The sequence below is a fragment of the Brienomyrus brachyistius genome, chromosome 9 (assembly GCF_023856365.1).
Source record: "Brienomyrus brachyistius isolate T26 chromosome 9, BBRACH_0.4, whole genome shotgun sequence".
Lineage (NCBI taxonomy): Eukaryota > Metazoa > Chordata > Actinopteri > Osteoglossiformes > Mormyridae > Brienomyrus > Brienomyrus brachyistius.
This window is the reverse complement of record NC_064541.1, coordinates 21,647,863-21,662,693: the sequence shown is the minus strand read 5'-3', so window position 1 is coordinate 21,662,693 and position 14,831 is coordinate 21,647,863. Positions and strand designations below refer to the sequence as shown.

Below are 14,831 nucleotides of genomic sequence, written 5' to 3'. Positions count from 1 at the left end.
AGAGAGATAGCTTGGGCGTCCATTGTCCAATACATAGGTTTTCAGAACATTCACTTTACTTGGCTTGTGGGCATTGCCAAGACACACATCTCCATCTACATCTCCCAGCCCAGGTCAAGCTTCTGTGCAAACGGGTCATTATCTCTGCCGTTGATTTGCTCCCTCACTTTGTGAACTCTCAGAAGGTTGCGTCCTATCAGCAACAGAATGTATGCACTTGGGTCGAGAGGTGGTATTTCAGCAGCTATTGCTTTCAGGTGTGGGTGGTGCAAAGCAGCTTCTGCTGTTGGCACCTCTTCCCTGTTGTTAGGGATGGCATTGCACTCTACGAGCGTGGGGAGAGGGAAACCCATTTTTCCATGTAATGACTCAACCATGTAGCCAAATGCTCTTCTACCAGTCGTGTGTGTTACACCACTACAGGTTTTCAGCATGTATGGTTCAGGTGTGGTTTGTATGTTAAATATGTCAAAAAACTCTGTCTTTGCAAGTGACTGGTTGCTTTGATCGTCAATTATTGCATACATCCTTCTGCCGTTGTCTCGCTGACCTTTGGGATAGACTTGTACTAAGCAAACCTTAGAACAGGATCTCCCTGTGGTTTCATTTCCACATACCTCTGTACATGTGGCAGTAACATCCGGGTCTTGTGGATTTGCTTGCTCCCCGCCGTGAACTTCAGGAGATGAAGGAGGCTTGGGCATTTGCAGTGTTGGGGCAGGATGAAGAGCTGCCAAGTGTTTCTCACTATTACACTCTTCACACTTAATCGTGACTGTACAGTCTTTGGCTTGGTGGCCGGTGGAAGCAAGGCAGCGATAGCAAATGCTATTGTCTCTGAGGAACCTCTTCCTCTGTTCAAGCAGCATAGCTCTAAAGCCCCTGCATCTTTTGAGTGGGTGGGGTTTGTGATGTATGGGGCACTGTCTTTCAATGTCTTCGTCTGCTTTTTTTGCTTTTGATCCCTCTGATGATATGTCCGTCTTGTGCACTGTAACTGATGACCTTTGGTTGTGGTTGCTTAACGGTTTTTCTTTTCTGTAGCTGGACATGTGGCTGACATAGGAAAGAGTTGTGTTGAAAGGTGTGGTGAAGCTTGGATCATTCCTTGCTTTTGCTTGACGTTTCACAAATTCAACAAAGAATGAGAATGGTGGGAAGCTAACATTGTGGTCTTCTTTAAACTTTGACCCTACCATTGTCCACTTCTCTTGAAGATGGAAGGGCAGCTTCTCCACAATTGGATGTACTCCCCTAGCTGTGTCGAGGTAACTTAAACCAGGCAAATAACCATCTAGCTTTGCAGCTTGGAGTTCACACAGCAGATCTGATAGGTCGCGAAGCTTGTGTGGTTCTTTGCTGGAAAGCTTTGGAAAGTCTCGTATTCGGGCAAACAGGGAGTTTTCTATTGCTTCTGGTGAGCCGTAACATTCCTCTAGTCTCAACCATATCATGTTCAGACCGGCAGGTGGATGCTTTATGTTGACTGCTTTTAATCTCTTGGCATGTTCAGAAGACTCTGGGCATAGCCACTTAATGAGTAGGTTGATTTCTTCAGTGGCTGTTAGACAAAGGTCCCTAATGGTGCTCTGAAATGTGGCCTTCCAACTAAGGTAATTTTCTGGCTTGTCAAATTTAGACAGCGCTCCAGTTATTAGCTGACTCTTGGCTAAGAATCTGGCGAGGTCACTTGCTATGGTGTCTGCATTATTATTTGAGCTTAATCCGTGCTGCTGTTGTAATGCATCGTGGAGAGTCTGCGGACTTACATCTCTTTGTAGTCGTCTCTCTGCTCCATCTTGTGGCGTGAATGAGTACTGCACTGGTTCTATTTTAGGGTAAAGAGGTGTGTACATTACTGATTGTTTGGATTGTTCATTCTGATATTTACTGTCGTCATGGTGGGATGTAATGTCTGGAGTCAGGTCAGTGTGGCTGTATTTATTTATGTATTCACTCACTTTTTGTTCTGGGGTTACTTGTAGAGGTGACAATGGCCACTCTTCCCCTGATTCAGCTTTGTCAAATTGAGCTGCTGCTGACTCCATTACCTCTGCTTTAGCCAAGGCTGCATCCGCTTCCTTTTGGAGGTTGATTACATCCAGAGTTGCTTCTAGGCGAGCCTTTTCTACTTTAATGTTCATCTCCTTCTCAGCGTAAGCTAATCTGGCTTTTGCTGCTTGAGCTTCTGCTTGTGCCCGCGCTGCTGCCATACTGGCTCGGGTTGATGCTGATGACCTGCTTGAACATGCTGCAGATGATCTAACAGTCAGTCTTCCTGAAGACTTTGAGGACCTTCTTGAGCGAGTGGACCTTGTTTCCTCGTCGTTTTGACCTTCAGCCTCTGATTTCTCCATGTTAGAGTAGAGCTGTCACTCGACGTCCCTCGCAGAGTGCTATGATTTCACTGTACTGTTGCACCCAATGTGACCCAGTGTCCTATATTGAGATTCACAGCCAGCTAAACTCTCTCTTGCATCACTTCCTCCAAGGAACAGGCACGTGTTGTATTTGGACAGGATTTAATGCAAAAAAGTGTGAAACTGAAATGATACAGAATACAGCAATGTCACATAAACATTAGCTTTGGTTGAACTTATGTGGACATATAAAACACATCAAACGTTTCCAAATCACTTCAAAAAATGTCATATACCTTGTCTTAAAAGTAAATATAATTAATAAACTTACTCATATTGCCACTCAAAGGGATTTAACGGAGTGGATGGCTTTGGATCGGAAGAAACACACCATGTCTTGCTTCACCCATGAGCAACACTTCCTATCACACTTCTTCTAGTAACTAATTGGCTCAACATAGCAAACTGTGCAAACCTGCGCCCCCTATAGGCCTGGAGAAATAACCATACCAACAGTTCCAATACAGTTAGGTTTAGATATTTCATCAGTTTAACAGATTTTGAGTTCGGTAATAACGTGTTTTGCAATTAGTGGTGTGATTAGTAGCTTTCCAGATGCTGAGCTGCTCTTGTCTTATTAATTCTTTGTAGTCTATCTCTTGGTCTGTGGAACTGGGAGGGGCACTCGGGTTTGTACCCAGATATATTTCAGAGCGTGATTTAGAATTTCGTGATGACCAATTATGGTATAAAAAACTTACAAATAATTTAATGCCAAGAGATAAAACTTAATTCACGAAGCCTGAATTATATCTGTTTTTTTTTTAAACCATAACAGGCAAATGATATTGGTTATTTACATATATTGCGATATGACATCTATCAATCAGTTGTAGTTTAATGCTGTATATGTAATGCTACTTCATCAGCAGAATTATCCAAATCTCAACATGTACCAGGAGGCAAAAAAGTGTATCATAAGTTGAGGAAGCTTTAACAATTTAGAAAAATAGGCAGAAGGGTATATAGTATATCTGAATTTTTCAAAACACGAACAAAAAAGTAGGCATGACTTTATGCCCCCATCCTGCCTTTCGCAACGCATGACCTCATGGATACTGAGTCGCTTTTACTGCATAATTTAAAATTTCTAATTAATAATTTTACTGGGTATTTTGCTTTCACTGTAAGCAGTAAAATCAAGTATAGATATTTTTACTTTTGTCATAAAGTATTTATTTTCTCTGTAAAATATTGTTGACTTTGTCAACATTGAAGTTTATAATTCAGCGACGATATACAAACTCCCCTATAATTAAAAACTTGAATTAAACTCAAAATTACGAGTGTGTACTTAAACTCTTTTTTAAAATCAATTACATAAAATGTATTTAATAACCTTAAATCAAAGTTGCCAACTGCACACATTTTAAAATGAAAACACGTCAACACAGAACATTTTATTTATTTACCTTTATTTTACCAGGAAGTGCCATTGAGCTTATAATCTCTTTTACAAGAGAGACCTGGACAAAGTAAAAGCCGTACATGCTTACGACATGTTAAAAGACAATGCAGACAGTATGAAATACAAAAAAAGATCCACACATTAAACAGCTATTTAAACACACTGGCCTCTCAAGAAGAAGAACAACATGTCTCCTTCAGCATATTCCAATTATGCCCTTAAATTCACCAGTGGATATACATATGGCATTTAAATGCAAGTTACTCTTTCATTAAGTAACCATAACTCGTTAACCAAACACCAGGGACTACACAGCAACGAGCAGTAGAAGCACCAAAAAGACAAATATTAGGCCAAGTATAAACTTAACCAAGGGAATCAAACAAAATAAAATTCTCCGGGACCTTCGGAGAACAGCATTAAATATTAATTGTGGAAGCCTGAAAATACGTCGCCAGGAAGATGGCTGGCGACTTGGTGGCCCCTGCCCTCCTCCGGCCCCCTCTTGGCAGGCCAGTCTTTGACCTGGCATGTGTCTCATCAGGTCGGTATCCAACTTGGTGTTTGTGGCAACATGTCTCCTTCTCTTCAGTTGTCTAATTAGTCTTGACCTCGTCTCTGCATTGATTTTTTCCCAATCTGACTCCAACTTGGTCTTTCTCCAGTGCAGCCTGCTTCTCTTCTTGTAAACCTTTTTCTTTGGTTTACTCTCTGCCGAACAGTCATTATCCAAGTCACCGTTCACCTCATCCTTATTAATTTTGTCTTTCTGATTTTGCTCTGGTACTTCAGACGTTACTTTTTTGCCCAGTTTCCTCCAGAAATGGAGAAGAGCTTCTTTCTTGGTTGGTCCCTGAACATTTTTTTCTTTGGGTCCCTGCTTCTTTGTGCAGCTGGAACCCTTGTCGCATGTTGCCTCTTTCTCCACCTTTGTGGATCTAATTTTATTGAAAAAGCCGATTGCCATTTTCACTGGTGTCTCCTTCAAAATCCTTGCTCAAAGTGAAATGTAAAGGGGAACTCACGCATTATATAGTGCCATCAGATAATGGTTGATGTCATCAGCAGTTCTAGAATTCTGAATTCCGTGACATAAAAATGGGTCCTTTGTATAATGGATTTTGTCATGGCATCGTTTTGACCAGTACAAGATTGTTGATTGATTTGTGTATTTGTTATAGATAAGATGTGTAAAACTGTGACTTTTTGAATTTAAAATAAAAAATAAATAGTTTTGAATGTGTCATTTATGTGAGTTATCATGGTGTTTGTTTCTCTGTATGAATAGTTGTATGGTGTTTTAACAAGCTGAATTACAGAAGGATCCTGGAGGAATCACTCTTTGTTAGGTTTAGATATTTCATCAGTTTAACAGATTTTGAGTTCGGTAATAACGTGTTTTACAATTAGTGATGTGATTAGTAGCTTTCCAGATGCTGAGCTGCTCTTGTCTTATTAATTCTTCGTAGTCTATCTCTTGGTCTGTGGAACTGGGTGGGGCACTCGGGTTTGTACCCAGATATATTTCAGAGCGCGATTTAGAATTCCGTGACGAGCAATTATGGTATAAAAAACTTACAAATAATTTAATGCCAAGAGATAAAACTTAATTCACGAACCCTGAATTATATCCATGTTTTTTTTAGCAGAATGCACCTTTGTCTTCATTTTTGCAGTGATTGTCCAAAAAAGACAATGGTGCTTCCAAAGGCATTTTTATGTCCAGAGTAAAACATCAAGACTAAGTAGTACATCATTATGTTTCATTATCATCTAATACAGTAACTGTCACTTTTGTGTTTTGTGTCATTAATTTGTCATTTCCAGAAGGACTGCGGACAGATGACCTATTGTGGCATTTGAAAATATAATGGAGTAAGAGTTCTCAACATGAATGATGTTTGAGAAAATTGCTAGTAATATATTTTATGCTCCAGACAATTGTCATGACTTTCAAGGGGGTTGAATACTATTGCGGGTGGCATGGTGGTGCAGTGGTTCGCACTGTTGCCTCACACCTCTGGGACCCGGGTTCGAGTCTCCGCCCGGGTCACGTGTGTGGAGTTTGCATGTTCTCCCCATGTTTTGTGGGGTTTCTTCCGGGTACTCTGGTTTCCTCCCACAGGCCAAAAACATGCTGAGGCTAATTGGGTTTACTAAAGATTGCCCATACGTGTGCATGTGTGAGTGAATGGTGTGTGAGTGTGCCCTGCAATGGGCTGGCCCCCCGTCCAGGGTTGTTCCCTGCCTCGTGCCCATTGCTTCCAGAATAGGCTCCAGACCCCCTGTGACCCAGTAGGATAAGTGGTTTGGAAAATGGATGGAATTCGGTTGCATTGTATATTTTTAACTTGCTTTATATTCTTGTATTTTTTGTGTTATTATGGTTTTATTATTTATATTGTACTTTTGCATTCACTGTACAGTGTCCTTGAGTGTCTAGAAAGGCACTTATAAATAAAATGTGTCATTATTATCAAGTCCTCCTTGAAGAGCATCCATCAAAGACCCACCGAAGTGTGCTGGATCTTAGACTTCAGTAGTGTTATTGTGGATACTACCCATCCCATCATCACACTGGCCTCTCCCTGAAGAACATCAACTGCCTTCGCAAGTGGGCTCATCATCTTCACATGCTCTTTGAGAAAGGCAATCTCAGCAGGAGTGAACCTGTCAAAAGACAAAAAAACACAACTAAATTCTTTATATGTATTCATATGTAAATTGCCTTGGAAAGAGAAATGAATTTAAATGTAGTATTGCTGTGTTCTGTGTTAAATTCATATTTAAATACTGGAAGAAAACATTAATAAAAAAAGTGGATCCAAGGCAAGTTTAGGGAAACAGCTGTTTGTTTTTCTGTAGAGGAAAAACACTTGCATAACTTCAGGCTCCAAATGTATTAAATATTAAAATAAATTTAAATGGCCAACCTTCTCAGTCAAGAAGGTAGCCTGCCTAGAAGGACAATATTCTGTTTTGGCATCTTCATCCTCCTTAACTGGTTGGTTTCACACAAGATCTCTGATGCCACCCAGAAGGTCTCCTGGTTAACCAGCTCTTCAGACTTCTTCAGGTTCGTAGATCACGTCTTGGATGTGATCTTGAACAGGCCGTCAAAGTTTCTCATGGAGAGCTGCATGGCCACCTCCTCTGCGCTGAACTGTAAGAGGGAGAACTTGATTCCCTTACATATATACTAATAAATGGGGTGTATGCCAACTAATACACAGTAATGTCTGAGGAGATGCAATGATTATTCGTGGTAACATACTGCAACCAATGCATGCTGTACGTTTGTGTTTGCTCATGTGCAAGCACAACTGGACATGCTTGGTCCTACCAAGCACGCTGATGAGGGCCTGGATATGGCGAAGAGACTGCAGAAGATCCAGGTCGCTGACGGTAAGAGTGGCCACGGTTGAATTTTTGGTCTTGTCCACAGCCAAGTCTTGGATGACCCTGTTTGTTTTCTCCTCCATCCACTGGAAGAGAAGCTCCTTGAACACTGTGGAAGAACAGAATTTTTAAGTCACATGATGCGACAAGAGGATGATGATATCTGAAAGGAGGTAAATAGGAAGAACCTGGTCATTTAAAATGAAGATTTTCTTTGTGAGAAAGCATAAAATGGGATAAAATAACCACAAAATACAGCTTCAGAAGCATAAAATTCTGGAAGTTCTGGCCGTTCACCTTCAACATCTGGAAGAGGAGCAAGATTTTTGCATCAATGGGGGAACGTTGTTTGTTGCAATTCTGTAGAGGAGTTAAGAGATTCACTCCTTCTCCCCAGTTAACAACAAAGTCACAGTGCATCCTACTAAGCCGGCCTCAGTGTGGTCAATGAAGATGCCGAAGCCTTTCTCAGTCACCCAGTAGTATGAAGGGCAGCAGGGTGCCCCTCAAGGGTTTGGTGAGAGTCACCACCCTCAGTCTGACTTTGACAGAACGGGCTATATTTAGGAGTTTCAAATGCCTGTTCATTTTCTGTTTAAAAACACATCTTATCTCTACAATCCTTCAAACAATACCAGTGAGGACACAGTAGGACCAAGTCTCCCTATAATTAAAAAAAGCGATAAGATTGCACTAACTGCTCTTTCCAGGTTACTCAAATTCTTCCAGGAACTAAATCATTTCAGGGTCTCCATCAAAGTCACTGACATGATTATTTACCCAGAGCAACACTATCCAGGTAACCTTAGGTTGGAAAAATTAGAAGGCGGAAGGTCAAACTGCCAAATATCAACATTTTTGGTTTCAAGCTCATACTGGATGCCTTCTTGTGTTTTAATTCTTCCAAATAGCTATGACTTTAAAAATAAGAAAAGCAGCGCCAAACCAAGAAAAAAAAAAAAAAAAAGATACTGGAAACCAACCTGCTAATATTCCTTTTTGAATGAATATCAGATCTTTGAAGCATGCAGTGAAAAATGTCACCCATTCCTGGGGAGGAAGAGCGGCCACATACCCTGTCCTTGAGCCTGGGATCATTAAACCATCCCAACAACTTCTCTGCCACAATCAGGGGGCTGCTGAGGAAGGTCCTGTACATCAACAGGAAGTCCTCTGCAAATGTGGGGTATACCACCGAATGCTCCTACATGGAGGTGCATGGTCAAGCTTTCGGGGGTCCCCTGTGAATGAGCCATAGAGGGAGACGGGTCATGACACTCCAAAGGGAAACTAGCAGGTCTAGTTTCAAAAGAAGCAGCATAAGTGGTATGTCAGGTAAGCAGAAATTACATACAGATTTTAACACATTAGCACAATTATTCGATGCCCCATGTACACAGATGTAAATGAATACCCACATTGTCAAGGTGCGCGGTTAAGGCGAACGGGCAGGAAGCAGGCGAAACGCGGGGATTTATTACGGGGACCAGGAAACGTCAGACATAGACTAACATAACCTAACATCAATGACGGACCAAAACTAAGGCAAGACATGGACTGAAATAGAGAAGACTAATAATAGGACACAGCTGGGCAAGATCAGGGAAGCACATGTGGATAATCAGGGGGAGTGGCACACACGAGGATCGGACGAGCCGGGCATGACACACATACTACAAATGCATGATTTATTAGTAAACTTCAGATATCGGCCAATATTTGGTAAAATAGAAGGAGTAAACCTAATTTGTGTGCAAAAAGTGTGTGTCCCCCCCCTCCCAGATTTTTCGACTTTTTTTCGACGATTTTATTTGCATCCATGGAAGAATGATATCCAGTTGATAAGCCCCTGATTTTCATATTCTTATGATGTGCTAATTGTTTGATACAACATGGAAATATATTTATCCACATTATATCAATATCGCTTTCAGCATTTCCTACAGACATCTAATATGACACTCAGTCAGTTGTTTTAGGCGACTTGTGTATAAGAGATTCTCATAGGCACGAGTGTGCTTTCCACTAACAAGGGTCCAGTAACAAAGTCTAACAAAGATCATTGTCTGGTTCATAAAGTGCAGTCATGTAGCACTTGTCACGCCCATGCAGGCAGGACCCACCTGGTGAGCAGCATCACTGCTGATTACTGGACCTTCAAAAGGAACCAAGAAGCCCAGGCACAATGAGCCAAATGACTTTGAGACGTACCGAGCGTTTCTGTGGCTTGTGTCTACCCTTTTCCCCTCGCCGGGTCTGCCTGGCTAGTGTGTTCTCCTTACCCGCTCCCTTTCCATTCCCCAGAACCTGAACCTGACCTGCTTCCCTCACTGAGACCGGCATGTCCTGGTCCCCCTCACCGCTGACTATAGCTAAATTCCACCATCATTTCAAAGTTCCCTCTAAGGACAAGGATCGCTGAGGCTGCCCAACACATGAAGAAAAATCTGCTAGAGGAAATAGGTAAAGCAGAGCACATTACTACAACCACTGACTGTTGGTTGTGTAGGAGATGCAGTTTTATAAGGTTCACAGCCCACTGGACTGACAGACAGCCTAAACAGATGATCTGCAGAGAAATGTCTGTCATTTACCTGTGGTATTAAACTGGATAAAGTAGAAGGTTAAGTAAAACTCATACTAACAATCCATTCACCCATCTTCAATCATGTCATGGTTGTACTGGCCTAGAGACTGAAACTCATACATATTACACAACTGTTAAATCGGATGGGGACACGTACAGCTACTTCTTGATAATGACCCGAAAGTTCACCGCAGTATGTAGTAATTTTAATTAACTATTTAATCAGCAATTCTATCCTGACAAAAACATTGAGTGTAGCATGATAACAAACTTAATTATGCAAAAATTAGTATAACCCTATGTCCTCTTTTATTGGGACCATAAATGTCACGGATTTCGTGTTGACATTTGCTTTCTACAGTCATAATACTTTCTGTGTGCATATTGGCGTTGCCTCTCTTTGTGTCCTGTTCCAAGTGTCTTGTTTTTGCAAAGCTAAATATGGTCACCCCACTTTACATATGAAAGGGTCCTCCTTTAGCGTATGCTGTAGGTTTACCCGGTACAGGACAGCTAAACTGGAACCTAAAAATGAAACTGAATCATTATAGCAATTAAGTGCCCCGTCATTTTTTAATACAAAAAATTCAAATGTTTCAAGTAACAATGACCTTTGATAACTTCGGTCAGTAACTGTGCGCGCAACAAAAATGAAAGGAATAAAACAATAGCGCTCCACCACCTACGCTGCTTGACGGATGGCAGCTTGCCGGCGCCTCTGCCGCGGCTCTCATTTTCGCACAGGAAGTGGAATTAGGTCTCGCGCAAGGAAGCTCGCGCGGCGCGCCAAATTTCAAAGCACTTCCTGGGAAAAGAAGACCGTCACTCTCAACTAGTTCGCACAAATAGTAAGAAAATCCGATTTCCCTCGGCTAAAAAGCCTAAATGTGCACTCCCGTCGCGAGCATTAGGATGCAAATAACAGCAATTCAAAATAACGTATTGGCTACAATTGCGTTCGCCTGAGATACGCCACATTAACAGTGGGTCGCTGTTGTTTTCAATAGAATGCGTATTTCGTTAGTTAGTAGGTATCTCTCCAGTGTCTCTTTAGTTGGTTAAGTATCTATATCGATATGTTACCGGACGAGCGGTGTTAGCTCTGGATTAAGCGATCGCATGTAACGCGACGAGCTCCGCTTTTGTTGTCCTCTGTTGTTTCCCCCCGGGGCGCCTTTGAAATTGAGTTCACGGGAGTGACGGCCAGTGGCACTGACAGAATAACATCACCCCGGCTGTGCATCGTGCACCGCCGATTACTGAAGAATGCACCTTAGAGTGCTAAATAACTGCCTTTCTTTGATAGTGGTTCAAAATAGAGTCGCATTATGCCGTTTTCTTAGCACGTATATTTATGAAAACGTTGATCCTTTATTTACATATTTACATATTACGATCGTGATTACTGTAGATGTGTTTTTCGTGCCTGTTTTTCAATGTTTTTCATTTGCAATTGGATCTCCTTAGAATTGCTCATACTTAACGTAAGTAGAAAGCTGTTCTATGACAGTACATTCAACAGTACACACTGATTTTTCATTCATCATCTGAACACGTAACCAGTGTCTTATTTTTAGAATAACTGAATTCATAAACGAACAGCATAGTTATATTTTTTAGAATAGAAAATTTTTAGAATGTTTTAAGAATATATACATAGCCCTAATTGTATTTTTTTTCTGTTTTTCAGGAAGCATAAAAGTTCTACCCTGGCTAGCTGAACGCAAACCTACCCAAAACTGTACATTGTTATATATGGTGTAGAACGATTCTGAGTAGTTAGTCTGGTCTGATTGGACTGGTGCACCATATATTATCATAATGCAGTACAAATTAAGGCTTTTGTAATGCATTAAAAAAGTACAGTGTAATACTGTATACGGTTGCATAGTAGTCAATTTTAGCGAGTCTTCTGATATACAGACAGGTTAAATAGCTGATACTTGTCTATTAAATTCCATTTACCTGGCCCTCCCCAATTAAGTGAAAGATCAGGCATCATGCTGTCAAAAGTTCAGCCCTGCTTCCAGCTTCTCAGAATAGGCTCATCTTCCTCGCCGGGCTCTACCATATCCGAGGTGGCCCGCGATCTCTACACATTCCGGCCCGTTCTCAGCAACTCCGTGTTCCGTCTGGGCCGCAAGGCGGAGCTCTGTGATGTGACGCTGCAGTCGGCAACCATCTCCAGGATCCACGCTGAATTGTTTGCGCAGCGAGAGCTGGACTGCGATGATGAGGAGGGATGGAGGGTCCACGTCAAAGATCGCAGCAGCAGCGGTGAGAATCACGTCTGACTCTTGTCTTGTCTGTGGGTATTGTGCTGTCACTGTCATCAGGCGGCAGCTGTGTGCTCGGTGGTTGTATCAAAGCCAGAGTTATTGCGTGGCCAGGTAACTTGTCAGGCTTAAGGTAGTCTGGGGCCAATGTAAGTGAGGAAAGATGAAGTCCATTTAACCCGGAGGACCTTAAAACCGACAAGATTTTCGGCTGAGCAAGAGCATGAATTTATTTTCTGTAAAACTATCTGTTGCAGTCATTTAACACTCACCCTCCCATCTCCTAGGCACCTGGGTGAATGACATTCGGCTCCAACCGGGTGTTCAGTGGGAACTATCGGATGGGGACACACTCACGTTTGGGGGGCAGTCAGATTCTGGAAACCCCGAATTCTACTTCCTTTTTCAGAAAGTTTTGGTTCGACCCTCTGAATTTGATGCCATTACTGTCCCTAAGGCTGGATCCTTCACCTCTGATCTCCAAGACAGGATTAGAACCAGCCTGGAGCCTAAAACTGAGCCAAACTTAGATCTCTCACCATTGTCCTTGAAGAGGGCAACGGTAATCCTGAACTCCATTGGAAGTATAAGCAAAATGAACGGAAGTTGCTGGACATTTAATAGGACTGATAACAATGGAAACACTAATCCAGGTCCTCTGTCCCCTCCTTCCTTGGTCTCTCCCTCCACTCCACCACCGCTTCCCTCAACTGCCGCTATCTCTGTGTCGAGGTCTGTTCCCGCCTCCTCCAAAAGCAGGCGGAAGTCTGCCCACACAGTGCTGCTGGAGGATGACAGCTCAGATGAAATGAGAAACAGTGGGAGGACACTGGAGGGAAGAAAGAAGAGTGTCGGCAAGAGGCGAAGACTGTGCAAGTCTGAATGCGAAGTTTTCCATCCTCCTCAGTCTGAAGTGGAGTCGTATGGGAATGAACGTTTCGAGTTCAGGTCGGAATCCAAGAATGCAAGCAGGCTCGATCTTCCTTTGCAGTCCAAAGCTAAGCTTAGCCATTTGTTTTCAATATCTGGGCAAAAGCATAGCTTCAGTTTGAAAATAAAAATGGATTCCGAAGATGGCAACTCATCCCCTGGTCTGTGGAAAGAATATTCGCCGTTGTCCCCCTCTGCCCGGGGAAGGAGGAGAGCCCTCAGCTCTCCGGCTTACTCCCCTCTGGTGGTCAGAGGGCAGAGTTACACCATCATCTCTCCTTCGTCGAAACAGTACGAATCAGACCGAGGAGACGCAGGGGAATTTGTGAGGCTACATACAAATACAGGGTGAGTTCTCTGTTTTGATCATACCTCATCCGAATTGCATCATTTGAGTTTTCAAACAGCACTTTTTTTTTAACCACACCCTGTCATCTTCTGTAGGAAACGCCGGGGTCGACCCAGGAAACATCCCCTGGCCCCTCCTCTGTCTTCACACTCGTCATTCCACTTCTCCCCTGAAACGGCGGAAAGTGAGCGAACCCGAACAGAGGAGCCCTGTGCCTCGGGCCGCTGTCGCATGCCGCAGCAGGACACTGTGCAGTGGATCCAGTGTGACGACTGCGACGCGTGGTACCACATTGACTGCGTTCAGCGGGATACTGGCACATCCGCACTGGATACCAGTGCAGACTTTCACTGCGGCTGCCAGTGAGACCTCAGGGGTTGGGGGCATGGGAACCGAAGAGATTCCAGAGCTGGGATGCTGTAGCAAGGGACCAGGAGAGGAAGACCACTGCATAGAGCATTCTTTGTTTGCTGTGTAAGGATGCATTCTATGCAATTTATTGTTCAGTTTGCTATTATACCATGTATGTGATACAGTTCATTGCAATATTGTATAGCCTTTCATTTACGCATCATAATAAGTGTAACCAGCTTAAGAGGTAAATTGGTGGGTATGTTTATACATTGTACAGGATGACACGTCTGATGATTGGGTTTTAAGAAAGATACAACTGTTTAGATATTTATATTTCCATTTTAAAAGAGATTTTTCTTTTAGGAGCACTGCAATTACTAGTTCAGTAACATTTTGTAAAAGTACAGATTTCTGACAGTTGCAACCAACTGCTGCCATGATACAGAAATCTCACAGTATAGTTTGTTTGAGCAGAATCAAGCTTTTTGGTGGTCTGGAATGATTCATCTCCAGTTATTTAATTCTTAAACAGATCTTCATATTGTATGTGGTTCAGCTTTATGTATTAACTAACCTATAATTTCTCAGCCTTTCTAACAATGTCTGCATTTCTCTACATGCGTTAAAGCCGGGAACATAATGGAGTTTGCTTTTCATTTGACAGTTAAACCTCTTGGTATCATCTCTTGGTATCATATAACTTTGGATTATCAATGGGAAAATAAAAGAAATTGATGCACATTATTCAATGCATTTTCACACAGTGTTTACCTGTCAGTCCTTCATACCATTTACAGTACATTGGCATGAACTTTCAGTTTTCACCATTACACTGAACGTATTATTTCACCAGTGTAATTTGCCCTTTTAAGTTAAGATAAAGTTTTTTATATATATATGAGTAGTTATGCCAAGGTCTTGCTGTCAGCATGCAAGAATACAATAAGGAATCCAAGTAGGAAAAATTCAAGTTGGAAAAAAGTATAAGAAGATGAAGTATGTAATTAAAGTGAGTGTTTAAGTGTATCATCATGTGCAAAAATACAGAATCGTGCAAAAAAAATTAATCGGACAATTCATAACAACCAACATCTGATAAGAGTGAGAG

At 42.1% G+C, this 14,831-nt stretch overlaps 2 protein-coding genes and 1 long non-coding RNA gene across 5 annotated transcripts; 1 reads left to right on the top strand and 2 right to left on the bottom strand.

Moving 5' to 3' along the window:
- Nucleotides 1-95: 95 nt before the first annotated feature.
- On the bottom strand, nt 96-2,884 carry LOC125748574 (uncharacterized). The gene is made up of 2 exons (XM_049024865.1): nt 2,692-2,884; nt 96-2,543 (listed from the first exon to the last, which is right to left on the bottom strand). The coding sequence occupies exon 2, from the start codon at nt 2,355-2,357 to the stop codon at nt 96-98; it is 2,262 nt and encodes a 753-aa protein (XP_048880822.1). The 5' UTR covers nt 2,358-2,543; nt 2,692-2,884.
- A 3,478-nt stretch (nt 2,885-6,362) lies between these two features.
- LOC125748579 (uncharacterized) lies at nt 6,363-10,556 on the bottom strand. 2 transcript variants are annotated; one of them, XR_007399597.1, is made up of 4 exons: nt 10,501-10,556; nt 7,172-8,468; nt 6,762-6,991; nt 6,363-6,498 (listed from the first exon to the last, which is right to left on the bottom strand). It is a non-coding gene; the product is annotated as an uncharacterized LOC125748579 (long non-coding RNA). The 2 variants fall into 2 exon arrangements; XR_007399596.1 differs by having other exon boundaries at nt 7,172-10,544.
- Nucleotides 10,526-14,467, top strand: tcf19l (transcription factor 19 (SC1), like). 2 transcript variants are annotated; one of them, XM_049024866.1, is made up of 4 exons: nt 10,526-10,662; nt 11,505-12,091; nt 12,378-13,368; nt 13,465-14,467. In XM_049024866.1, exons 2-4 carry the CDS (start codon nt 11,815-11,817, stop codon nt 13,733-13,735), a joined length of 1,539 nt encoding a protein of 512 aa, XP_048880823.1. In that variant the 5' UTR covers nt 10,526-10,662; nt 11,505-11,814; the 3' UTR covers nt 13,736-14,467. The 2 variants fall into 2 exon arrangements, with proteins under 2 accessions (XP_048880823.1, XP_048880824.1); XM_049024867.1 differs by lacking the exon at nt 10,526-10,662 and adding an exon at nt 10,695-11,298.
- The last annotated feature ends 364 nt before the right edge of the window (nt 14,468-14,831 follow it).